The sequence below is a fragment of the Ornithorhynchus anatinus genome, chromosome 2 (genome assembly GCF_004115215.2).
Source record: "Ornithorhynchus anatinus isolate Pmale09 chromosome 2, mOrnAna1.pri.v4, whole genome shotgun sequence".
NCBI classification, from domain to species: domain Eukaryota; kingdom Metazoa; phylum Chordata; class Mammalia; order Monotremata; family Ornithorhynchidae; genus Ornithorhynchus; species Ornithorhynchus anatinus.
The window spans coordinates 55,470,161-55,496,344 of record NC_041729.1 but is presented as its reverse complement, the minus strand read 5'-3'; the positions used below and the strand labels follow the sequence as shown (position 1 = coordinate 55,496,344).

Here is a 26,184-nt window from a genome sequence, read left to right as displayed (position 1 = left end):
CACTGGTTATGTGCCTTTTCGAAAATGGTATTTCTAAGTGCTTCCTACGGGCCAGGCACTGTAATAAGCCCTGGGGTAGATACAAGGTAGTCCGTGATGTCGCCGTAGTTCGGAAATGACGCAACGGCATAAGACAAGACAGGTTGGACACAGTCCGTGTTCTACACTGGAGCTCACAGTCATGATCCCCATTTTACATACGACGGAACTGAGACACAGAGAAATGAAATGACTTGCCCAAGGTCACACAGCAGACAGATGGCAGAGCCGGGATTAAAACCCAGGTCCTTCTGACTCCCAGGCCTGTGCTCTAGTCACCAGGCTATGCTGCTTCTCACTTTCTGTCTCCCCACTAGAATGTAGGCTCATTGTGGTGAAGAGAATGGGTCTGTTTTTTAATATATGGTACTCTCCCAAGCGCTTAGTGCTCTGCACACAGTAAGCGCTCAATAAATATGATCGGCTGACTGATTGGGCCTTCCACACTTTACCCCATCAGGGTGCCTAGGCATATATAGACTGTGTTGTTCAAAATAGTCCTAGCTGACTGACTCGGCAGTGACAGGATTGTGTCAGCGCACAACTTACCCCTCCGTTGGCTGATGCTCGGGGCACCAACCCCCGGCTATTTCAGGCTGCCCTGTCCATGCAAGGAGCCCTCCTCAACCTCGAGACCTCCGGGCGGATTCTGGCCGGGCTGACGTCTCTCGGCTACACCCTGAGATCTCACCGCAGCGGGCGGCGATGGGAGCTTGCCTGCAAGAGCGACCACAACAGCGACGCTCTGCTAGCCCTCGGGCTCCCCGAAGTGGCCCAGCTCACGGCCAGCCTGCAGAAAGGAGGTAGGGGGGAGCTGAGGAACCTGGTTGGGCAAAAGGCACAGGAGTAGCATGGGGTTTTGATGTTCTCACTCTTGCTGGCCCCTACCTTCATGGTTGTCACCTTGTAGCGGGCTGACTCCAAGGAGCTCCGCAGCACAAGAAGGCCAGAGCAGGGAAAGGGCAGGAGGGGACTCTTCCAAGATGGCCGGGGCCAGGGAGGGCGGTGGGTCAGAGCTGCTGGTGCTCAGCAGGATACAGTCTGGAGGGATTGTCTCTGTCTGCTGCCCAATTGGACATTCCAAGCGCTTAGTACAGTGCTCTGCACATAGTAAGCGCTCAATAAATACTATTGAATGAATGAATGAATTTAGTTTATCTGGGCTCTCCCCATCTTCGTTACCACAGATAGCCGGTAGCCAGCCCAGTGAAGGGAAATGCTTCTGGTCAGCCCAGGAAGGGCTCGAGAGGCAAAGCAAGGTGATTAGGACAGTGGTCAGTGCTTAGAACAGTGCTTGACATGTAGACATGTAGACATGAATGCCATCATCATCAAGGAGAATCCGTCAGTCAGTCGTACTTACTGAGTGCTTACGGAGTGCAGAGCACTGTACTAAGTGCTTGGGAGAGTACAGAACAGCAGATTTAGCAGACACATTCCCCGCCCAAGTCACTTAAATTCTCTATCCTTCAGTTACCTCATCTGTAAAATGAGGATTAAGACTGTGAATCCCATGTGGGACAGGGACTGTGTCCAACCTGATGAGCTTGTATCTACCCCGGCGCTCAGAACAGTGCTCGACACATAGTAAGTGCTTAACAAATGCCATCGTTATTATAATGAGCTTCCAGTCTGAAGGAGAAGAACCTCCAGTTCCCCCGTCAGGGCTTCTTGCTCACCCACCTCCAGCCCACTCTCTGAAGTGTGTCCTCCGCCAAATTCTAGGAGAGGGCCACAGTAACTTCCTTGGGGCTCCCAGAGCTACCGTAAATCCCTGAGGGAGACAGGGCAGACATCTAGCATGTGTCCAGTTTACTATGGAGAAGCAGCGTGGCGCAGTGGAAAGAGCACGGGCTTTGGAGTCAGGGCTCATGAGTTCGAATCCCAGCTCTGCCACTTGTCAGCTGTGTGACTGTGGGCAAGTCAGTTAACTTCTCTGTGCCTCAGTTCCCTCATCTGTAAAATGGGGATTAAGACTGTGAGCCCCACGTGGGACATCCTGATTCTCCTGTGTCTACCCCAGCGCTTAGAACAGTGCTCGGCACATAGTAAGCGCTTAACAAATACCAACATTATTATTATTTTCCAGGGATCCCTGGACTAGGGGCAGTCCAGTTTCAGGAAGAGCTAGAAGCAACTGGCTCCTTTGGGCCCACCTGCATTGCACAGAATTCATTCATTTATTCAGTCGTATGTATTGAGTGCTTACTGTGTGCAGAACCCTGTACTAAGCGCTTGGGAGAGTACAATATAACAATAAACAGACACACCCCCCTTCGGCCCATGGGTCGTGTGAGCACTCAACAGGAAGGATGCCAAAGCTCTTCCTTTCTGATTGCGATTTTCCAGAAATGTACTACACTGCAACAGGAGGAGTTTAGGCTAGGTTTTTGGGAAGAACTCTGTGACCATCAGAGGTGTTGGACACAAGAGTTTCCGACCGAAAGAAGTTCGTGAGATCTAGCCCCAAGAGTCAAGGAGAGGGTGCTATGCCTCCGTAAGAGAAGATTTAGAAGATTGAGCAGGGATTGGACCACCAAAGAGCAGAGATGTTCAGGCAATCAGTGGTATTTATTGACTGCTTTCTAATAATAATAACTGGGGTCTAAAGTTCTTGCCGTGCACCAGACACTGGGGTGAACACAAGATAGGTTGGACACAGCCCTGTCCCACCTAAGGCTCACAGTCTTAATCCCATTTTACAGATGAGGGAATGGAGGCCCTGCGAAGTGAAGTGACCTGCCCAAGGTCACACAGCAGACAAGTGGAAGAGTTGGGATTAGAACTCAGGTCCTTCTGCCTCCCAGACCTGGGCTCTATCCACTTAGGCCACGTTGCTTTCTGTGTGCAGAGGTCTGTACTGAAGGCTTTGGGAAACACGGTATACTAGAGCTGATAGCGGCAATCTCAATCTACAGACGTTCTAATGTTCCACTGGCAGCCTGGGTTTCTATCCGTTGTGCTCCTATCCTGGGATTGAGAGATCCATCTGCCCATCTGGAGAGAGAGGTGGAAACTGAGAGAGGTGGAATAGCGGGCAAAGATCCAAAACGTGTTGTCTGCGCCCTGTGCCTAGATAACCAGATCCGGGCTAGCGTGAATGCTCAGGGTGGGGACCAGAAATGCCTTGTGGAAGTGAAGACTCTTCTGCCCTCAGACCTCAGTGGGACCACGGAGCTTGTGGCCCAAGTCAACCACTCCTTGCCCACCCTCCAGCAGCTGGGCCTGCCCTATTCAGTCCAGGTAATGACAGGGTGGGCTGGGAAGATGGGGAAGGGGTGGGAGGCCCGGGGGTGGGGAAGGAGGGCTGAACATCTTGAACGAGGAGCAGCAGGACTCCCTAGGGCTCCCTGTTCATTCCGGATGGCCCCTACGGGGAGAGCTACACTGGATTCCAGAAATGAGATTGAGCATCTTAGAGAGTCGGCTCCGGATCCTCTTTAGTGGTGACGAATCATCCATTGCGGCCAGCCCAACGGGCCTGTCCCTCACTCCTTCGCTCCGCCCTCTTCACCGATCGCCCTTCGTCCCAACTTTGCCCCGTCTTGCCAGCCAGAGAACAAACAACACCTTCCGCTCTTCTGCCCCTCAGCTGATGTACCTTGAAATTCCGACAACCCGAGGAACATCAGTCTCCCTGACCCTGACTTGCGACTCCCACGAGAGGCTCGGCTTCAGCGTCAGCGGCAGGAATCTACCATCCAGGTTAGGAGAGGCTGTGGCAATCAATCAGTGTGTGTTTATTGAGCACTTCCTGTATGCAGAGCACCATATCAAACGCTTGGAACAGGACGGTACCATAGAGCCGATGGACGAGATGCCTCAGGGAGTTTACAGGGTAGTGTGGGGAGACAGATATTGAAATAACATAGAGATGGAACAAGGGACAGTAAACCACAATTTGACTGAGTGATTCCAGGCACAATGGAAGTCCAGCGTTGGGTCTGCACTACAAACTATGCTGGTAACTCAAGCCTCCAACTTTCCCTTACAGCTCAATTACCTGGAGTTTCGGAATCAATTCCTGTTTTGAAGGGGGGGCAGTCAAGTTGCTCAGTCAGTCAGTCGTTTTTATTGAGTGCTTACCTTCTGCAGAGCACTGTACTGAGCACTTGGGAGAGTATAATATAGCAATATAACAAATTTACTGCCCACAATGAGTTCACAGTCTAGAGGGGGAGACAGACATTGATATAAATAAATAAAATTACAGATCTATATATATATATATAAGTGCTGTCGGGCTGCGAGTGGGGGATGAATAAAGGGAGTAAGTCAGGACGACTCAGAAGGGAGTGGGAGAAGAGGAGAGGAGGACTTTGTCAGGGAAAGCCTCTTGAAGGTGATGTGCCTTCAATAAGTCTATGAAGGTAAGGAGAGTGAATTGTTTGATATGAAGAGGGAGGACATGGGCAAGGGGTCAGAGGCGAGATAAACGAGGTCAAAGTGAGAAGGTTGGCATTAGAGGAGAGAAATGTGCAGGCTGGGTTGTAGTCGGAGAGTAGTGAGGTGAGGTAGAAGGGGGCAAGGTGATTGAGTGCCCAGCTAAACTGCCGATGTAACGCTGGCCTGAACCAAGCTGTGTGGGAAGAGAGAGTAGATTTCTGGATGAAGAATATGGAGATCCTGTCCTTTGTGGGGTGAGGTGGGAAATGCACTCTCAACAGCGGACTTGCCCCTTTCCCTCACTACTTCACAGCTGTGTCCGGTCGACTCGGTTGAGGGTCTGCGGGGAATTCTCTTGGGTTTTAAATGTCTCTTTTTATGATTGTCTCCCTGATGAAAAGAGCCTCATCAGGACCAGGCTTTGGGAGTTTACCTCACCTTTCCCCCACCCCGTCTAGCGCAGAGCTGCATATCCAAGGCCGCCAGCATCTCCCCCTCCTTCTGCACCACTTCCCGCGCAGAGCCGAACTGCTCACCAAGGTAATGGCTCCTCTGGTCCGGCCTGGCTGCTCCGGCTCAGCCCTGAGCCTCTCTCAGGGGTAAAGATGGGCCCACCGGGCTCTCATTCCCCACCACAGCTGGTCTCCAGGGTGACCCCCGGGGGAGGGGGCAGGCGACCCTGGAGAGGGAGCTTCATGACCTCTATGTGGGAGGAGGGTGTGTGAACCTGTTTTGCATTTACCAAATGAACTAAAGCAAAACCTCACATGGGTGCTCAAAAGCAAGGGTAGTGGCTTTTCCAAACATCTGGGTCTTTTCATCCCTCCAATACCTTGCCGTACCCCTGGCCAAGATCAGAACTACCCAGGGAGACTTCCTCCTCCTCCTTCTCCTCCTTTTTCTCCTCTTCCTCCTTCTCCTCCCCCTCCTCCTCCTCTTCTTCCTCTTTTTCCTCCGCTCCATCTCATCTTCTCCCTTCCTCTTCCTCCTCATCCACCTCCTCTTCCTCCTCCTCCTCCTCATCCTCCTTGTCTCATCATCCTTGTCATCCTCCTCCTCCTCCTCATCATCCTCTTCCTTCACCTCCTTTTCCTCCTCACCAACCTCCTCTTCCTCCTCCTCCTCCTTGTCCTCCTCTTTCTTGTCCTCCTCCTCCTCATCGTAGTTCTCCTCCTCCTCAAACACCTCTTCTTCCTCCTCCTCCTCATCCTCTTTGTCGTTATCATCGTCGTCCTCCTTCTCCTTTCCCTCTCCTCCTTCCCCCCGCCACCTCCTCCCCCTCTGCCTCCTCCTCCTCCCGGGGCGCTTGGCTCTGGCTGGGCCCAGGCTCCTCTGAGACTGGAACCTATTACAGAACATTCCTGACCTCCCCAGGCGAGACCAGGCTCTGTGTTTTCTTTTCCCTTCAGTTCCAGCTTCATATCATCTCCGACTCTGTCTCCCCAGATTGGCGTTTGCTTTTCCAAGGAGACGTCTAACAATACCATCTTGCCAAACCGCCCTCAGCCAGATTAGAACCCAAAGGGATCCGTCCCACACACAGTTTATCTCCAGCCCACGCTTCCCTGAGGCCGCCCCGCCCACACGACTCCCATAGGAAAACCGATCCAATAAGCATTCTTTCCATCTGATCTGCCAGGCTGAGTTTTTGGCTCCAGTTCTGTGGCTGTCTGCAAGGCTGCTCTACAGCTAGAGGGTCCACCTGGGGGCTTGGGTAGTCTGGGAATGGAATGGCAGGCTCAAAAATGCAGCCCCCCCCCCCTCCCCGTCTTCCTCCCCGCTCCTGCTCTCACACACATCGTTCCTGCTGTGGCTCACGTGGTCAGCACCGCGGGCAAGTGGATCAATCCCCCGGGAGCGATGTTCCCATTGTAAAATGTTGTCCCAGAGGCCTGGTCAAGCAATTTCTTTTTTTTCTTTTCCCCGCCCGAGGTAAATCATTCAGTAGGCGAAGCGGAAGGCCGGTTTTCCGTCGGGCTGGAAAAATCCCATTTCCGCATCGCAACGAAGCTGGTGCTGGTGGGATGCGGGCTCCACGGCGTCGTCGAACTAATGCATACAATCCCCGAGGTTGGTGCCAGTGGTCAGTCGATCAATCAACCAGTCAATCAGTGGTATTTTTCAAGCGCTTTACTGTGCACGCAGAGCATGATACTGAGCACAGCTGATACCCCTGCCCACAAAGACCTTATGGTCTAGAGAGACCAAGAGCCAGCCTGGGCCTTGGGCAACTTCTGCCCAGAGAAAAAGGAGGTTTCCAAAGCTTAGGCTGACCCAGCGTTCATTCTGAGAGACTCTCCTAGTTAGGTAGGGTATTTACAATAATAGTGGTGGGATTTCTTAAGTGTTTACTATGTGCCAAACCCTGTGCACCAGTTAATTGGATCTGTACAGGCCCAGTCTCACAAGCGTCTAACAGGAAGGGAAAAGACCTAGGATTTCATCCTCACTTTACAGGTAAGGAAACTGAGTCATAGAGAAGTGAAGTGACTTGCCCGAGATTACATGGTGGAGATGGGGCTAGACTCCTGGTTTTCTGGCTCCAAATCCCAGGCTCTTTCCGCAAGGTCTTCAATACCTCTCATTACTAAGAGCTTACTCCGTGCCAAGCCCCGCGTTAATCAGATGAGAACTGGTCTCTGTTCTCCCGTCCAAAGCTGCACAGTCCAAGGGACTCTGCTGTGGTCATTCTGTTCTATTCATTCCCCTGCCTTTTCTTCTGCGGGAGAAGTAATGGGTGTGTAATCAGTGAGGCGAGAGCAGTGCTTGTCCTTTTGCTCTTAGATCTCCTAAGAAGACGTCACTTGCAAACTAAATATCCATTTCTGACTTCCAGAGCAATTGGCTTCGTTTTTAAGCCCATGTAGGGCTGCCTTCAGCCTGTTTCTCCATAGGATGTCCCATTTCAGAGCCCCTCAGTGTTCATGGAGAAAGAACACAGGTGTGTCCCTTCAAAGTGTCTCCAGGGTGAACGAACGGGGGTCCCCAGGCTTGAGTGAGGAGGAGGGGAAGTGTTTTCTATAAAGCACTGCTTTGTTTTTTCCTCCAAAGTGCTTACCTTGAAAATGCAGTTGGCATGCACACTGAAAGGCAGACTAGCCTTGCTGGTTTCCTGGGTGTCAGGATGGCTGGTCAGATTTGCCCTGTCGGTACCGCTCGGCTGCCCAGATGTCGAACCCGATAAAAGGTGGAGAGTCTTTCTGGGCGAAATAATAATGATAATGATGATAATAAACATCTATTTGGACTTATCACCAAATTTTCACCGGGTAACCGGGCAATGCCTCACTCTGTGTGTGAGCATGAGTCAGTCTGCTGCCGAGTTCAAAATGAGCCAGATGAGGTCCACATTCTGCCTTTTCAACCTAGTATCCTCACACTGCAACAACTCTGGCATCTCCCCAAAATGGGGATGAAGACTGTGAGCCCGACGTGGAACAATCTGATTACCTTGTATCTACCCCAGCGCTTAGAACGGCGCTTGGCACGTAGTAAGCGCTTACCAAATACCATCATTATTATTCCCTCCCTCATCATATTACCTGTAGGATCGCTGAATCCCTGTATGTTCTCCCCGGGGTCAGGTTGGCCCGTCATTTTATGTTATCTTTCCACTAAGCATGAGTTCTCCCTCAAGGGTCTCGTAAAAGTCCGCACTCTCGGAGGTTCCCTGTTCTGTGGCCCTCCCGGGGCCTCTGACTCCCAGGCCTGAGGTCTATCCGCTAGGCCACGTTGCTTCCCAAGGAGTTCCCTCTCGATCACTCCGTGTTTAACAGTATCGGTGCTGTCGGAGCCTCTTTTCCTCCCCCAACACTTGGCCTGTTGTCTCTGGTCCAGTGCCCTCCAGGGTTCTGTCCTCTCACCCGCTCGGGCCCTTGTGCTGTCGTCCCACAGTCAGAGCAGTCCTCGGGGATTGTGTCCATTTGTCCTGCTTTCCAACATACATCTGGTCCCTGAGGTCCTCCACTCCCCCAAACCCTGGAGCCCCTGCTGTCTCTCCGAAGCCTTCTCTCCCTCCCATTGAGCGAACCTCACCCCTGGACCGACCTTTTCCCCACCCTGCCTTCCCTATGTTCTTCCCTCTCCAGCTCCGATCCGTCCCCCGGGAGCTGCTGCTGCAGACGGCCTACCGCAGGGCCAATGGGACCCGCTCGCTGAAGCAGACGGTGCTCTGGGACGGACACGAGACCCGGCTCGGAGGGAGCTACAGCGGGCCCTTCCCCTCGCTGGCTGGAAAGCACCACGTGCAGGGTGAGGTGGCCCGCGGGGGCTGGAGCTGGGCCCACTGGGCCCGGAGCGGTTGGAGACAGGAAGGGCAAGCGCCAACACGGACCGTCGCTGTGGTGCCCCCGCGGGCTGCCCACCACAGATTACATGCCAGCGACTGCAGCCAGAGGGGAGCCACGAAGCTTCCACGGCGATTTATAACAATAATACTGATGGTATCTGTAAAGCACTTGCTAGGTGCCAAGCATCGTTCTAAGCACTGGGGTAGATCCAAGGTGATCAAGTCAGACAGAGTCCCTGTCCCACATGGGGTTCATAATCTTAATCCCCATTTTACAGCTGAGGAAACCGAGGCACAAAGAAGTGAAGTGATCTGTCAGAGGTCACACAACAGACGTGGTGGAGCCAGGATTAAAACTCATGTCCTCTGACTTCCAGGCCTCTGCTCTTTCCACTAGACCGGGCTGCTCTCCAGCCCAGACCCAGCCCTTGTCTACGGCAGGGGCTGGGTCTGACCACCTCTTTGTAGACACGGGGAAGTTTCTGCTTGGCCTGTGTCCCGGAGAGGGCTGGTTCGAGATTCCTCTGAGACAGATTCTTGCATCTTTAACCTAGTCAGTTTCTGATGGCAGTGAAACCTATCGATAAACCAAAGGGATGAGTTTGAGGAATCCGTCGTTTGGGGTGGTAGGGACAGGTGGAGCTTTTTGAACAGTAGTGAGTTTCTAGGCCCCGAGGAAACTAGGGTTGAATGGCTCTTTTTTGTTTTGAAGGAGGTTTTGATGAAGTCCTGTAACTGCACTTATCCTCAGACCCAAGGAGTGGGGCATGACACTGGGAGGGTGGAAAACTTGGTTTCTCAATGGTCTGACGGCTCTAGTCCTCAGTGGTCCCATCTGTGAAATGGGGTCAGTTTCGCTAACATTTCCGAGGCGAGTGAGCACGGGCCGCGAACCCGTGGATGCCACCATCCTCTTTCCTCAAGGGTGCAGGGGAGTGAGAAATGTGGAGCTGAGAAGAGGCGGTGGTGTGTCTGCGTCCACGTGGCAGAAGTGCATCTGACCCCACCCTGATGTTTGCCAGAAAGTGGGACCGCTGAACGCAAGCCCTGATGGCCTCTCTTGCCCTTTCTTACAGTGGAGCTGGCCCATCCTCTCCAGGTTCCTTTCCCCAAGCAGTCCAAGCTCAGTCTGTCCCTGCAGCACGGACCCGACGGCCATCGGGATGACCTGGTCCTCCGGTGGAATGGCAGGGATCAGGTAGGACAGGGTGTGGGGACCGGGGCCGTGGGGGGGAGGAGCTGGACGCAGGTACAGGAAAACTAAATTTCCTCCACTCGGAGAGGAAAGGAGCCTAGTGAACAACCAGCTCAGGAACGCACCCTAATCCTGAGGGAGTCCGAGCCCCTTTGCTAGGATGTGGGCCCCCAGCCCCTGTTCAGGGGGGATCAGCCCATTCCTCTTAAAATCAGCTCCGACCAGGATATGGAAACCAGCAGGCTTACGGGTCCCCATATCACCCATGGGTCCCCCAAAGAGGAGAGCCCCAGATTTCATATTTCAAGAGGGAAATCTATTTATGTCCCATTGTCTTCCCTCTCCCACTCACTTTTTTAATGGTTTCTGTTAAAAGCTTACTAAGTAGCGGGCACTGTACTTAACTCTGGGGTAGATACAAGTTGATCAAGTTGAAAACAGTCCCTGTCCCACAAAAACTCACCGTCCTAATCCCCATTTTACAGATGTGATAACTGAGGCACAGAGGAAGTGAAGTGAGTTGCCCAAGGTCACAGAGCAGACAGGTGGCGGAGCTGGGATTAGAACCCAGGTCACGCTGCTTCTCTACCTCCACACGTTGTCCCTCTGGAACACACACGGCTCCCTCACACAAAACCTTTGCCTCTGCTTCCCTTTCTCGCCAAGTCACCATCAGGCATGGCTCGGCCCAGCCGGGGAAGGTTCCAGGGATGGGCTTGGAACTGCCAGTGGCATGATGAATGTGGAGCCAGCATGAACCCCAGGGCAGAGAGGATCCTGAGGAAAACCAAGTCTCCGGGTAGCCCGGGCAGGGAGATGGGATGAAGAAAGGCCGCGTTGCTCGTGACAATATTGGGTCTGGGTCACTTCCAAGAAGACTCATTGTTTTGGGGGAATAACAACGTTTTCCTGGACAATAGCATGTTCCTCCCCTGTGGAAGAGAAGAAAAATGAAAATCTTCTGGGAGGGGATGGAGGGTCTCTTCCAAAACCCAGATAGCCACCATGGGCTCTTTCAGTCAAACCCACCTAACCTAAGAGATTCCCAGGAGGTGTTTTTCCTGGGTCACGGCTGGGTGCGCCCTGCAGGGGACGCTCTGATGGAGCTTATGCTTGTTCCACAACCGGTCGATGAGCCTTGGATTGCAAAACGTTAACGAGGAGAAATCCTTCAACTTGATATGACAGGGGAGCCATTTTTAATGGCTACCGATCAATTGTTTCATGGTTTAAATTGGCTGGTGGCCCACTCTTCCAAGCAGGGGGTGGCAGCCGGGAAGATGGAGGCAGGACTTGCCGTGAAGCTCCAAAAGAGGAAGGGTCTCGCCCACCGGGAGCGGACCGGCTGCTAGGGTCAGGAGTGCGTGGTTCTCTTCGAAACCGAAGAATATTTGGGTGAAGGGGGATACATGTGAGTCCGGTTTCCACCGCCGGACCACGGGACAGAGAGGAGGAGGAGGCTTTGTGGGTGAAGGGGGATCGCATGTGTGATTTAAACTGCTGGTCTTGGGGACGGAGAAGAGGCGGGAGCTGTTTCTTTAAGTTCATCCCGCACGTAGTCTGTCTCCTCACTTGTGCTGAACTCTGGATCAGTGGTCAGAGCGAGGAAAACAGGTAAGCTGGGCTCAGCTGCCCCTTTGTGTTTGTTTTCATTTAAAAAACCAATGAAAAGTAAATCCAGGTTTGACTTTTCTTTTCCCTTTCCCCAACGGGCCCCCGATTCACCCCCTACATCGATGTCCACACCGGGCCCTCGGTGAGATGGGCCCTAAGCCGGTGTCGGATTGTGTCATATGATTGGCAGGGGGAGGTGGCGCCATGTGGAATCGTAGTTCAACCCCTCTGCCTTGGGTTTGGTTGATCTGTTGGGATGCTGAGGCCCATCCGTAAGCCAACTGAACACCTCATGCAAATCTCACCCCCATTGCGGACCCCCTAATGGACTCCGATTGGAACAGGTGCTGATCTCCTGCTCTCTGAAGCTGGGAAGAGAGCGACTGGACGGACACGTGGCTTTCGTTCATCCCCTCAATCTCTCCTGGAGCCACGTGGAGGCCACCGCCCAATCCGAGAGGAGAGGAAACAAGGGCAGCCAGAGGGTAAGAGGTAGCGGTGAGGAAGGGAAAGTCAAGGCCCAACTCCTCCTGGAAACTTCCCAAGTCCCCTCCGTCCCCTCCAGTGCCCCAACAAGCCTATACCTACACCTTTGCCTCCCCTTGGCTTCCCCTTCGCCTCACCTGCCCTCTCAGAAGATTAATGCCATTGTATGGGGGGGGGGGGCAGTCTTCTTTTTATGTTATCTGTTGACCACTTACTACGTACCAGGCACTGTACTAAGCTCTGGGGGATATACAAGCTAATCAGGTAGGGCACTTTCCATGTCCCACAGGGGGTCGTAGTAATAATCTCCATTTAACAGATGACTTAACTGAGGCAGAGAAGTGAAGTGATTTGTCCAAGTTCACGCAGCCCCTCGCCTCCACCAAGGATACTCGTTCAAGTCATATTGACTGACCACCGGGTAAACTGAGATCCCCAGAGTCAGCTGTGGGGCAGGACAGCTAGGGGAGGGGTTACGGTAAAGGAAATGAGGCTGTTGACGAGGAGCTCAAACTTCAGCAGATCCAGTTTCAGGACAGATGAACCAAGGGGCTGCCCGTGGCTGGCAGTTTTAAGGCACCCTGTGCTTTAGGAGGAAATTTCTGCTTTAAAGGACCTTCATTTCATCCGAGAGAGGAGTAAAGCCACGGGAAAAATGGATAAATCGGTCAGTTTGGGGTTTCTTGGAACCAATATCTCCTGGGCTAGATCCAGGGGGATTGGGGCTGGAGAGAAACTACAGCCAGCAAGGACTTCCCCTCCGACCCCCCCACCCCCAGGCCCCGCCCTAAAGTTTTCTGGGAAATGCTAGCATCACCTTGGTCCTTCCACCAGTGGATTTAGCCTCACCAACCCTCAAAGTCGTGCCCACAGAACCAGAAAGAAGAGCTCATCTCATCCAGTTCCCTGCCTCCAAACAGGGCAGACCATAAACTTCCCGAGCCAGGTGGACGGATGCCATTCAGACACATCTGAGCCTTGAGAACGGTGGGCTTTCCACACTGGGTCCTTCAGAAATTGGACCTGGACCCAGATGCCAGCTATGGGCAGCAGCTGCAACTGGGCAAGGCAGGGAGCGGGGCACGCTGGGGCCCGGCCTGGCAGTTCCCCACAGCTGTTCTCTGCCTCTGGTCACAGGTGCAACTGGCCTGGAACCGGGGCAAGCCTACCGATGTCCAACTCACCTGGGAAGACAGGTCTGCGCCGGACACCGTGGCCTGGGACAGCTGCCTCACTGTGTCCTTGGGACAGGTATATATGTCACCCTGATGCTGGTACCAAGGAAGTAAAGTCTGAAACCCCAGGACTGGATGTCTGCAGGAGTCCCAGGAGGTTGAGCTAATGTGGCAAGGCTACCATACCATTGCATTTGCGATATGCCTTCCATTTATTCATTCATTCAACCGTATTTATCGAGTGATCACTCTGTAAAGAGCACCGTACTGAGTGCTTGGGAGAGTACATTACAAAAATAAACCGACACATTTCCCACTCACAATGAACTTACAGTCTAGAAAGGGGGGGGGCAGGCGTTAATATAAATAAATAAATGACAGCTATGTACATAAGTGCCGTGGGGGTGGGGAGGTGAAGAAAGGGAACGAGATGGGGCGATGAAGAAAGGAGTGGAAAGGAGGGCTTAGACAGGGAAGGCTTTTTGGAGGAGATGTGCCCTCAGTTAGACTCTGAAGCAGGGGAGAGTAACTGTCTGTCACTTAAACATCCATCCGGTTCCCCCGGGAGTTGGGTGGACTGAGGGTTCTTGCTGGCTGAAGAGGGGGCTCCCTTCCCAAACCCGCTTTATGGGTAGCCATGATGTTTATTGGGCGAAGCTCCTGGGAAAGTATAGCAGAAACAAACGTGACAAAGAGCGTACATTGTCATCATCCCTGGTATTTATTAAGCATTTACTGGGTGCAAAGCAATTGACTAAGTACTTGGGAGAGTAATCAATCTACTGAGCTCTTACTGTGTGCAGAGCACTGTAGTAAGCACTTGGGAGAGTACAGTACAACAGAGTCGGTAGACATGTTCCCTGCCATAATGAGCTTACAGTCTAGACGATATACCCCAACAGCCAGGGATAGATATAAAATGTTTTACACATAGATTTAGCAGAATGAACAGTTGAATGTACAGTTGAATAAACGCACAAGTGCTGAGGCTCCTTAAGCGTGAGAAATGGCAGGTGGGTTATGACTTGCCATTTCAGGCAATGGGGAAGGCTTTCTGGAGGAGGTGGGGTTTTAGGAGAGCTTTGAGACAGGGAGAGCTGTGCTCTGTTGGATTTGGGAAGGGTGGGAGTTCCAGGCCAGGGAAATGGAATGAGGGAAGGAGTAGAGGTGGGAGATTCAAGGGCGAGCTACAGTTTGAGAGGAAAAAAGAGAACTGGGGAATGATGGATAAAAAAGAGCCAATACGGAGGACAGGGGTGAACCGGGGAACGATGGATAAAGAGAGCCAGGACGGAGGACAGGGTGAGTTGGTGCGGAATGTTGAAGCCTATTAATAATCATCATAACTACGGTATTTGTTGAGTGTTTATTATGGGCCAAGCACTGTTCTAAATGCTGGGGTAGATCCAAGGTTATCAGTTTGGGAGGAGTGTTTGCTATAGATAGACATGGGAAACCAATGGAGGCTTTTGAGGGGTGAAGAGACGTGGGCTGAGCAAAACTTCAAGAAACTGATCCACGCAGCAGCGTGTGGTATAGATTGGAGAGAGGAGAGGCTGCAGGCAAGGAGACCGGTGAGGAGGCTGATAACATTAGTCTAGCCTTGATATGACCTCGGCTTGGACCAGAGCAGCAGCAGTTTGGCTGGACAAAACGGGGCAGGTACAGAAACTGTCACGTAGGAAGAACTAGGCCGAATGAGAGAGGAAAGACGAGGAGCCGAGAACGACACCGAGCTTGTGGGCTTCTGGATTAAGGAAGATGTTTTCACTTGTCGTCTGCGCTCTCCCTGAGGCAGATAGGGTGTCTGGCCCCAATAGGGTGCTTGAGAAGCAGCGTGGCTCGGTGGAAAGAGCCTGGGCTTTGGAGTCAGAGGTCATGAGTTCGACTCCCGGCTCTGCCGCTTGTCAGCTGTGTGACTGTGGGCAAGTCACTTAACTTCTCTGTGCCTCCGTTCCCTCATCTGTAAAATGGGGATTAAAAAAGTGTGTGAGCCCCACGCGGGACAACCTGATTATCCTGGATCTCCCCCGGCGCTTAGAACAGTGCTCGGCACCTAGTAAGCGCTTAACAAATACCAACATGATTATTATTAAACAACCTGACTGGTCTCCTGGGCAGAGGTGCTGAGATCAAACTGGTGCCCAGAGCCCTTTTCTATGCTGGGCTCCTGGCTCCCGGGCAAGGGAACTCTGGGGCTGAGGTAGCTCGATCACACCTAGAGATGGGGACTTACTGGGGTCATCAAGTCCGGCCCCCTTCCTCCAGGCACGAACACATTTAGAGAATCTCTGAAAGCTGTGCAGCCTCAGTGACTGTCAACTTGTTTTCAGGAGAGAAAACCTTCCTGCCCTGGCGATTAATCATGCTGATTTTCTCCTCTCAGCTCCAGAAGGCCCTGACCCTGGGCCACGTTCAGGCCTGTGGGTCTGTGATGCAAACCACAGTGCTCTTTGATGAACGCCTCCATCTCAACTGGGACAGAAAGAAGGTCAAACAAAGCCTGACGTTTGAGGTAAATGGGGAGGAAAGATGAACCTGTTTCACACTGAGGGAGGTGAATATTGCATGATCGTATTTCAAATTCAAAAAAGCCCAGGTCTGGCACAGGTCACCTAATCCTTCACCCTGTCACCTCCGCATCCCCTAAACCATCTTCCATCCAGTTGGGGATCAGCTACCCACTCTGCCCATGGTGCCCACTCCGTTCCAGGTCCTGAACCTGGGTCTTGGAAAAGCGCAGAGAAATGATTTAGGCCTTGTCCCTCCTGGCTCAGAGCGCTCAAACAAGTGAAGATGTGGAAGTGGCCAAGACCTGAGCCTGCTGGGATCTAGTTGTTTTCTCCCACTCTCCACTTCCCCCCACACCAGCCTTTCCCAGACATCCCATCCCTGTGGAATGGGCATTTTTAGCTGCTGGGCAGTTCAGGACCATTAGGTACAGGTGAGAGTGAGCGGCAGGGAAATCTTCAATCAGTCGTATTTATTGAGCACTTCCTGTTGGCTGAGTACAATTTAACAGAGTTGATAGACACATTCCCTGCCCACAGCGAGTTTACAGTCTCCTTCTAAGCCCGGCTGCCAGGGAAGATGACAGCTGAACAGATAGCGGCGCCCGAAGCAGAACGCCCCGGGCCAGCTGTGGATCTTGTGGCCTGGCCCGGAAGTCCTGCCTCCAGCGGGACCAGGAAGCTTGGAAGCGAGTATTGACGTGACAGGCAGGACCCAAGGCGCACCCAGCAGAGCTGTTGGGGAAAGGATGGCGGTTAGTCGTGTCGAACGAGAGAAATCAGATATGAGCATTTCAGCCGCTCGGCTCCCACATCTGGGCAGGCAGGAGGGAACACGGTTGAGGTGGGGTAGAGGAAACTTGTCTTGGCCTCAGAGAGCCCAAAGGCCCCCACAACGGGCAGTCCAGCCCTCCATCCTGCCTGCAGGTCCAGCCTGCGGCCTCTCCCCTCCCACCCCCTAGGTCCCTCACCCCTGTCCCCGGCTCTGTCCCGGCTCTTCGCCTTCCCTCCGGCCCCCATCTCCTCTCTCCTCGCAGAGGCGCCGACGGCCACGACCAGATAAGTTCCAAGTTGAAGTGGCTTTGGAAAACATCTTCCTGCCTTCCTGCTCCCAGCAAAGCTTCTGGGGAGAAGTAGAGACCAATTTCTCCAGCTGGCTGAGGCATTCTCTGCACCTGGGCCTCTGTGACCTTCCTAGCGTAAGCTCTCGCCAGCCCCAGCCCCGGGCCCACGCCCAGCCCGGCAGCCCGACAGGATCGGGGGCGGTGGAGGGGGGCGTCCCGGGGTTGTCTTGAAAGTGAATTTCCCACCAGGGCAGGGAGGGGCAGATCGGCCATTTGCCTAGTTTTATACCAGGTAATCAATTTTCCCACCTGATCCGTCCCCTACCCTATAGTGATACAGCCCCAGTGTCTGCCCTGTATTTTTTTATTCTCTGCACCCAGCTTCCCTTCATTTCAGCAATGCCCCCAGGTTCACTGATTCCTGGGTATCCAGAAGGGAAACCTAGTGGTCTAGGGCATAGGAGGGTGTGTTTAGGGGTACCCCGCTGCCCCAGAGGCTCTCTCTAGGTCCTGAGGATTCCCATGTAAGGTTCGGTCTGATGTTGGTATGTGTGAATCCCCACATTAAATCCCGAACCTGGGTTCCCAGCTGCCCTGCAGTTTCCTCTAGGGCCAGAGCAAGTTCTCTCCTTCACTCCTGTTCTTGTCACTCAAATGTCTTTTGACCTCCAGGGCAAAGTCTGGGCAGCTCTTGGGGTTGTGAGGCAGAAAGTGCCCTTTGGGGTCACTGTCCAGATGGGGAGGGAAGCGGGAAGGGGGATGTAAAATTGGCGTGAGACCATGTGCCCGGACCCGTCTCCATCGCTCCCTCAGGCAGTCCAGCTGTCCGGTGAACACGTGCTGGGCCAGGGCCACCTCCTGCTGCGCTCTCAAACCCGACTCCGCCTGGCCCGGGACCCGGGGCCCGGTCTGCAGCTCTCCGTGACGCTCCGCAACGACAGCTCATCCAGAGCCCGGGACTATTCTGGGGGACTGGAGGTGAGCGGCCACCAGCCCAGCCTAGCGCCCCGGGACCACGGGCCACTGGCGGCCAGATCTGCAGGCCACCCCACCCCAGGTCTAGCCTCTTAGACAGTAACTCCCTTCTGGATTGCTGTATTGCCTTGTTGAGAGCATCCAATGAATCAATAAATCAATTGTATTTACTGAGTGCTTTCTGTATGCAGAGCACTTGTACTAAGCACATGGGAGCGGACAGCATAACAGAGTTAGTAGATACATTCCCTGCCTACAATAAGCTCACAGTCTAGATGGGGAGACAGAAATTAATATGAATACATAAATTACGGGTACGTATGTAAGTGCTGTGGGCCTGAAGGAGGAGAATAAGGGGAGTAAATCAGAGTAATGCCGAAGGGAGTGGGAGAAGAGGAAAAGGGGACTTAATCAGGGAAGGCCTTTTGGAAGAGATGTGCCTTCAGTAAGGCTTTGAAGTTGGAGAGGATACTTGTCTGTCAGTTATGAAGAAGAAGGGCATTCCAGGTAGGAGGCAGGCCATGGGCGAGAGGTTGGCGGCGAGATAGAAGAAATCAAGTTACGGTGAGGAGGTTGACATTAGAGGAGCAAAGTGTGCTGGCTGGGTTATAGTATTCAATAGTATTTATTTATTGAGCGCTTACTATGTGCAGAGCACTGTACTAAGCGCTTGGGATGAACAAGTCGGCAACAGATAGAGACAGTCCCTGCCGTTTGACGGGCTTACGGTCTAATCGGGGGAGACGGACAGACAAGAACAATGGCAATAAACAGAGTCAAGGGGAAGAACATCTCGTAAAAACAATGGCAACTAAATAGAATCAAGGCGATGTACAATTCATTAACAAAATGAATAGGGTAACGAAAATATGTAGGAGAGCAGCACAGTAAGGTTGGCGGGAGCAAGACGACTGAGTGCTTTAAAGCTGATGTAAAAAGTGTCCGTGTGATGCAGAGGTGGATGGGCAGCCAGTGGAGATTCTGGAGAAGTGAGGAACGTGGTCTGGATGTTTTTGTAGAAAAATGATCCGGGCAGCAGAGTGAAGTGTGAGCCGGAGTGGGAAAAGAAAAGAGGCAGGGAGGTCAGCAAGGAGGCCGATACAGTAATCAAGGAATGACAGGATAAGTGTTTGGATTAACGGGGTAGCCGTTTGGATGGAGAGGAAAGAGTGGATTTTAGTGATGTTGTGAAGGTAGAATCGTCAGCGTTTAGTGATAGATCGAATATGTCCACCATCTACTGCCCGAAAGAGCTAGTCCTCACCAGGGGAATAACACTACTGACAAGGGCTTCCCTGGACCTCCATGATAGGGGTGCTGTTCTCATCCGGGTCATTCCTACAGATGGACCCTCTCCTAGCGATTATTCCTCTCCGGATCCTCCCGGGCAGTGCCACCCTCCCTGGGGGCCTGCGGGGGTAATTCAGCCCAGACCCCAGGAGCTGTGGTGAGGATTCCCGCGCTGCAGGAGTCCTGGGACGGTGCTGGTCCCGGGTGAGGTTGAAAGCAGCAGCAGCAGCAAAGCAGAAATGTATTTGACGCGGGGGGCCGGGCACCTGCTCCCCGCTCTCTTAGAGCCACACTGCCCTCTAGCTCATATACACACACCACTCGGCTGCAGCCGGTTGTATTTTTCGAGTGCTTACTGTGTGCAGAACACTGCACTAAACGATTGGGAGAATGCAATATAGCAGGAGACATATTCCCAACCCACGGTGAGCTTACAGTCTACAGTCTTAGTACCCTAAGGTACTAAGCATTGGATAGAGACAAGATGATCAGATCGGCCAGTCCTCGTCCCACATGGGGCTCGAAGTCTGAGAAGGAGGGAGAGAAGGCACTGAATCTCCATGTTATAGATGAGGCAGCTGAGGCGCAGAGAAATGAAGTGGCTCCCTCAGGGTTAAGGAAGCAGGCAAGTGGAGCCGAGTTTAGAAGCTCAGTCTTCTGACTCCCGGGCTGTGTTTTTTCCACTAGACCATGCCGCTTCCCAAGACCGGTCCCCGCTTCAGGGAGCATCTCCTGGCTCTGAGGGCATGTCACAGTCCAAACTTCCCGGCCCCTGGCCCTGCCTGCTCCTTCTTCCCCACTGTGATTCCCAAATCGTCCGTTCAGTCGTATTTTACTACATTCAAGGCGCAGTACTAAGCGCCTGGGAGAGTACACTGTAACAATAATCCGACACATTCGCCCGTTCCCTGGGTCTTCATTCATTCATTCAATAGTATTTATTGAGCGCTTACTATGTGCAGAGCACTGTATTGTACTTTGTCTTGGGCAACCCTGGGGTCACGGGGCGGGGGGGGGGGGGGGCGTGACAGGGAGAGTTCCCTGTTCGGCCTGAGCTTCTCTCCCAATGCAGCTGAGAGCAACGGGAGTCCACCGAGTCGCGGTGACGGGCAGAGTCGCTGCCTCGGCCTCTCAGAATCTGGTCCAGGTGGAGGGGAGCCTGGATAAAGCAGAAAAGGTGAAACTCGTGGCTTCCCGGAGCCAGAAGTGTGTTCGAGGCTACCTGGGCTATCAGAGAGGTGAGCGAGAGAGGGGTGAGAGACAAATCCGGAGCGGGGAAGGGTGGGTGGGTGGGTGTTTGGCCAAGAAAAGACAAAAACTGGGATTTGGGTGCATGGAATAGAAAACAGAACCGAATGGGAGGTCAGGCCTGGCTCGTGGGAGACCCGAGGGGCTGGATGCTGTGCATGCTCTCTCTCCCCTCTCTGTCTTTTTCAGCCCCCCCTCCCCGCACCTAGACCCCAGACGGAAGCTGCAGACTCCAGAGTACCCAGGTGAAAGACTTTGGTTTTCCCGCTTCAGGGCACGGAGAAGAGGGCGTGGAGCTCCGCACGTGCACAGCGGGATGGCGGGAAATGGCCGCGGAGGCCTTGCTCCGGGCTGAGGGGCGGCGGGGGGAGAGCCTGGGCCACCTGACCCTGACGGCCGCTGACCAGAGCCTGAGTCTGCAAGCACGCGCTCACCGCTGCGGGGCACCCCTCGAGCAGCTGGAGGTACTGGTCCAGTGCAGCCCGGGCTGCCATCCACTGTGGGGCTGTTCACAGCGGGTCTACCTGCTTCAATTCTGCCTATTGCGGGGCTGTTGGCTGTGGGGCCGCCAGCCAGAGGTCATTCATTCGTTCAGTCGAATCTATTGAGCACTTAACTGTGTGCAGAGCACATTACTGAGGATTTGGGAGAGTACAAGTTAGTAGACAGATTCCCTGCCCTCAACGAGCTTACGGGTCAGGTGCCTTGAACGAGCGTGGGTGGAAGCAGATGGCTTTTCTGGACCTCCTTCCCCCCCAGAGCGTCGGAACAGAACTACTGCCGACTCTTTGGGCTCCAAATGCTCAAAGGGGCTCGGGTCCCCGGTGCCCGTGTGCCATCTCCGCCCTGGGTCTGGGCCCTGCGCCGAGAAGGATGGAATGGTTCGAGCCCCTGGGAAGGCAGGGATGGAGTGGGCTAGTGGTGGGCCAGGAGGGTCAGGCGGCCCGGGGGTGCCACTCTTCTTGCTCCTCTTTCCCCAACTGAGGTTCAGGGAGCATCACTCGGGTGGTTAAAAAAAAAAATGGGTCAAAGGAGCAGTGCTGCCAGGGCCTCGAGCCAACGCCGCCGCCCTCACCCGTGTCCGCTCATTCTCACAGACGAAACTGGCCGAAGCCGGGGCCCGTCTCCAAGCCGGGCTCGAAGAGGAGCTCCAAGTCTTGGATGCCTTTATTTGGAGATTCCGAGACCTGGTGCGTTGGATGGTTTGGACATCTGGGTTCTCTGGATGGGTGGTACAGAGCTCACGGCTAGGCCTCTTCCTCCTTCCCACGTGGCGGGTGGAGGCAGGAGGCTAAGGGTGCCCTCTCATCCCCCACACTCGGTGTCTGTGCTCTCTGAAAATCGCCCCCACGATTCCGTCGCCCAATCTACCACCCTCTCAGCCCAGCCGGACTCCACCTTTCATCCGGCTCCTGGATGAAAGAACTTCCAGGAGGGATGTGGTCCAGCAAGGCCAGGAAGGACGGTCACGGGGGGAAGCGGGTGGCTTTCTGGAGCCCGGAAGCCGGGGACCCCCCCCCCCACCAGAGCGCTCCGCAGAGGGTGGGGAGGGGGCCTTGGCAGGATGCTAGCTGAAGGCCACCACCCCACCCCCAAGTGAGCCCCCCCTCCCCAAGGGGTCCCCCAAAGAGGCCCCGGGCCGGCTGGGCCTCAGGGCGCGGCTCCGTCTCTGACAGGCGCAGCAGGTGGACTTCCTGAAGACGGGGGCCGACGGGCTCCTGCAGGCGTCCCGGCAGGCGGCGGGGGCCGTGCGGACGGGGGCGATGACCGCGGCCCGGCTGTGGGAGCAGAACGCCGCCCGGCGGGTGATCGGGTACGACCTCCCTCGGGCCCTGGCGGGGCTCCAAGCCGTGCTGGATCAGATGCAGAGCGAACTGCAGAGTGAGTGCCCCCAGAGCCGGCAGACGGTCCGGGCCACACCCCGCCTCCCCCTTCCCCCAGAGATGCCCCCCGGGGGACCGACCAGGAGGGGCAGAAATGGGAAACCAAGTCAGCAGAACCTCTCTCTCCGTAGAAGGAAATGGAAGAAGCCAGTTGAGGGAGGCGCCGCTATTAGAAACTAGAACCCATCTTTGTTGCAGTATCTGAGGCAGCGGTTTGCCGGGGCTTTGCGGTTAATAATGATGGTATCTGTTAAGCGCCATTTGTTATGTGCCGGGCACTTTACCGATACAAGCAAATCAGGTTGGACATAGTCCCTGTCCCATATGGGACTCACAGTCTTAATCGCCATTTTACGGATGAGGTAACTGAGGCCCAGTGAAGTGACTCGCCCAAGGTCACACAGCAGACAAGTGGTGGAGCCAGGATTAGAATCCATGACCTTCCGACTCCGAAGCCCGTGCTCTATCCACTACGCCGTGCTGCTTTCTAGGTGGAGAAGCGGTTCCTAGGGGAAGAGCTAATCTTCAGGGTGGTTGTCTTAGTTGCACCGCGATGGGTGGGTGTCTTTCTGAGTCCCCCCTCTCAGTCTCTGCCTCAACTCATATGAACCCTAGAAGCACAGGGACCACCCCCCTCAAAAACATCGTCAGTGCCCAGCTCAGGTTTACAGCTAGTACCACTCGTCCACAGACCCGGGAGTACGCGGGGCTTCTCTGTGAGGCCGGCGTCTTAAAAGTCTGAAATTACCAAGAGGGCTGCAAACATGGTTCCTGGAGACGTTTGTTGCAACGGAGTTTCCAGAGAAGTAGTGTAACCTAGTGGGAAGAGCGCGGGCCCGGGAGTCAGAGGATCTGGGTTCTAATCCCGGCTCTGCCGCTTGCCGGCTGTGTGACCTTGGGCAAGTCACCTGGCTTCTCCATGCCTCAGTTTCTTCATCTGTGAAATGGGGATTCAATACCTGACTCTCCCTCCTACTTAGATAACGACCCCCCCGTGGGACAGGGACCGTGTCTAACCCCATTAACTTCTACCTAACCGGGCACTTAGAACAGTGCTTGACGCATACTAAGTGCTTAACAAATATAAAAATACTAATGATAATAATGGTGATAAAAGTTAATCGAAAGGATTATCTGCAGGTTGTCCCATCTAGACAGCTGCAGAGTGGTATTTTTAATAGACCCCCACCCCCCCCAGCAGGAGCATGGGGGGGTGGGGGAGGGATGCCCTCAGAGAGTTAATGGCCGGCCCACACGCCTACCCGCCTCTCTGTTTCAGAACCTCTGGTCACGCTGAAGGAAGCCTACTACGACGTGACATCCAAGCCGCTGGACGCGGTCTGGCGAGAGAGGGCGGATGATTATGTGAGGAAAATCCGGGCCCTCGTGCCCGTGGTTGTGAAAGACAGCTGGCTGATGAGGCCAGTTCTTGTGTCATTAAGAGCTCTTAAGGTCAGCTTGGACCTGGTGAGTACTTTATATTAATGTCTGTCTTCCCCCCTAGACGGTAAGCTCACTGTGGGCTGGGGACGCGTCTACTGACTCTTTTATACTGTCCTCTCTCAAGTGCTTAGTACAGTGCTCAGCACACAGTAAGCGCTCAATAAATACGATTGATGGATTGAGTCCGGGAGCTGGTCTGGGAGGGCGGGTTGCGGGGGCGGGTCACTGCCCCCCGGGGCGAGGACAGGCTGGAGGCTGCAGACCCGCGCAGCGGATGGCTTACCCTCCCACCCCTCGAGGGGTGATGGGGGGTGAAGGCAGAATGGGATCACCCAACTCTTTCGTTCCATCCTCACAGGCCACCCAGCAGCTGCTGAGGTGGGCAGAATCCAAACTGTCCCGGGCCGTGCGGAGCATCCGGAAACCCCTCTCCAGCCTCTTCAACTACTCCACCAGGTAGAGTCTCCATGACGGGCCCGGGAACTGAGGGATTTTCTGTCCCTACCCCTGGACCTGGCAGGGGCTGCAGGATCCAAGCCAACGAGCGGAGGAAGAGCAGCCAAACTCGCTGGGCCTAAATTTGCCAAGGGGAGATTGCCAAATTCCTAATCAATCAATTGGATATTTATTGAGTGCTTATTTTATGCAGAGGACTTTTCTAAGCACTTGGAAAACTACAAAACAAAGAGTTAGTAGTTATGATTCCTGACCTCAAGATGTTTACTGAATAGTGGAGTAAACAGACACTTGAAAAAAAAAAAAGGATATGTATCTAAGTGCTATGGGGCTGGGATGGGATGTGTATCAAAGTGCTTAAGGATGACACAGGGCTGGGACTAGGGAATCAAAGTGCTTAAGGGATACAGACACAAGTGCACAGGCCGCACAGAAAGGAGGATAAATATTTGGGGAAATGGTTCGTCAGGGAAGGCCTCTTGGAGGAGATATGATTTTAGTAAGGCTCTGAAGTTGGGGAAAGTGATGGTCTTTCAGATGTAAATGGATAGGGAGTTCCAGGCCAGAGGGAGGATGTGGGCAAGGGGTAGGCAGCAAAAGTCAAGATTAAAGTAGTGAATAGGTTGGCATTGGAGGAGCAGAGTGTGCAGCCTGGGTCGTAGTGGGAGATCAGCGAGGTAAGGCAGGAGGGAGAGAACCGAGCGCCTTAAAAGTAATAAGAAATTTCTATTTTCAGAGATGGACGGGCAACAGTTGGAGGCTTTTAAGGAATGGGAAGATGGGTAGTGAAATCGTTTTCAGAAAAACGATCCGGGCAGCTGAATGGAGTGAGGAATGGAGTGGGCAGAGGCTGAACGCAAGAGGGTCGGTTAGGAGGCCGATGTAATGCCAAGGTGGGATCCGATAAGAGCTTGGATCTGCGTGGTCGCGGTTTGGATAGAGAGGAAGGAGTGGATTCTGGAGATGTTGTGAAGGAAATACCGACAGGATTTGGAGACAGACTAAATTCGTGGGTTCAGACGAGAGAGATGAGTTTCTGTTTGATGAGGCGGTGAGCGAGCGACCACTGAGGTTCTTGAGGAGTGGGGAAACATGGACTGAACTTTGTTTTAGAAAAATAATGCAAGCAGCAGAGTGAAGTGTTGACCGGAGTGGGGAGAGACAGGAGATAGGGAGATGAGCAAGGAGGCTGATACAGTAATCAAGACAGGATAGGATAAATTCTGGGATTAACGTGGAAACATTGGGGGTGGAGAAGGAAAGGGTGGATTTTAGCAGTGTTGTGAAGGTTGAACTGACAAGATCTGATGACAGATTGAATATGTGGGCTGAACGAGGGAGAATTGAAGATCACCCCAAGGTTATGGGCTTGGGAGGTAGGTAGGATGGTGGTACTGTCTACAGTGATGGGGAAGTCGGGGAAGGACAGAGTTTGGGTGGGAAGATGAGAAGTCCTGTTTTCGATGTGTTAAGTATGAAGTGTCAGTGGGACATCCAAGTAGAGATGTCCGGAAGGCAGGAGGGTCCGTTAGGAGCCTGATACAGGCGCCAAGGTGGGATATGATATGTCAGACTCCAGAGAAGGAGACAGATCAGGACTGGAGTCATCCTCATATAGGTTGTAGTTGAAGCCAGGGGAATAAATGAGTTCTCCAAGGGAGTGGATTTAGATGGAGAATAGAAGGAGACCGAGAACCGAGCCTCGAGGGACTCCGACGGGGTGGGAGGCCGAGGAGGAGGCCGCGAAAGAGTACGCGCGCCTGCTGCCAGTCCCCGGCCGAACTGAGCTGAGCCCACCGCCCGCACCTCCCCAGGAACTGCTCCGTCCGGGTGAAGCTGCCCGTGTTGCCTGCAGAGGAGCAGCCCCTGGACCCGGCCCGCCTCACCCGCTACCTCATCGAGGACAAGTTGTTGAGGCCCCTGCGAGAGCTCTACGGCATCAACCCCGCGGCAGAGTATTACAGGTTCAAGCGCCGGCTGCTGGAGAGCCCCTTTGAATGTAATCCTCCCTTGCCCCCCCTCCTTCCCTCCACTCCCTGAGACTCCACGGGCAGTTGTAAGATCCCTCTCAGCCTCCTGGAGGGCAGATCGTGCTGGACTGGCAAGGAAGGTGTCTGTTTATTGTTATATCG

At 53.8% G+C, this 26,184-nt stretch overlaps 1 protein-coding gene across 1 annotated transcript in view; it reads left to right on the top strand.

Moving 5' to 3' along the window:
- Positions 1–26,184, top strand: part of LOC103170737 — a 124,232-nt gene that overhangs the window by 81,830 nt on the left and 16,218 nt on the right. Inside the window, exons 49-67 of the mRNA XM_029051572.2 lie at positions 635–842; positions 3,116–3,282; positions 3,632–3,744; positions 4,884–4,965; positions 6,358–6,495; positions 8,514–8,676; positions 9,790–9,911; positions 11,867–12,007; positions 13,146–13,259; positions 15,570–15,698; positions 16,731–16,892; positions 17,571–17,735; positions 20,095–20,260; positions 20,544–20,734; positions 21,368–21,460; positions 21,947–22,151; positions 23,433–23,620; positions 23,955–24,052; positions 25,867–26,051. Coding sequence (XP_028907405.1) covers positions 635–842; positions 3,116–3,282; positions 3,632–3,744; positions 4,884–4,965; positions 6,358–6,495; positions 8,514–8,676; positions 9,790–9,911; positions 11,867–12,007; positions 13,146–13,259; positions 15,570–15,698; positions 16,731–16,892; positions 17,571–17,735; positions 20,095–20,260; positions 20,544–20,734; positions 21,368–21,460; positions 21,947–22,151; positions 23,433–23,620; positions 23,955–24,052; positions 25,867–26,051 — 2,830 coding nt within the window. The remainder of the gene's footprint in view (positions 1–634; positions 843–3,115; positions 3,283–3,631; positions 3,745–4,883; positions 4,966–6,357; positions 6,496–8,513; positions 8,677–9,789; positions 9,912–11,866; positions 12,008–13,145; positions 13,260–15,569; positions 15,699–16,730; positions 16,893–17,570; positions 17,736–20,094; positions 20,261–20,543; positions 20,735–21,367; positions 21,461–21,946; positions 22,152–23,432; positions 23,621–23,954; positions 24,053–25,866; positions 26,052–26,184) is intronic.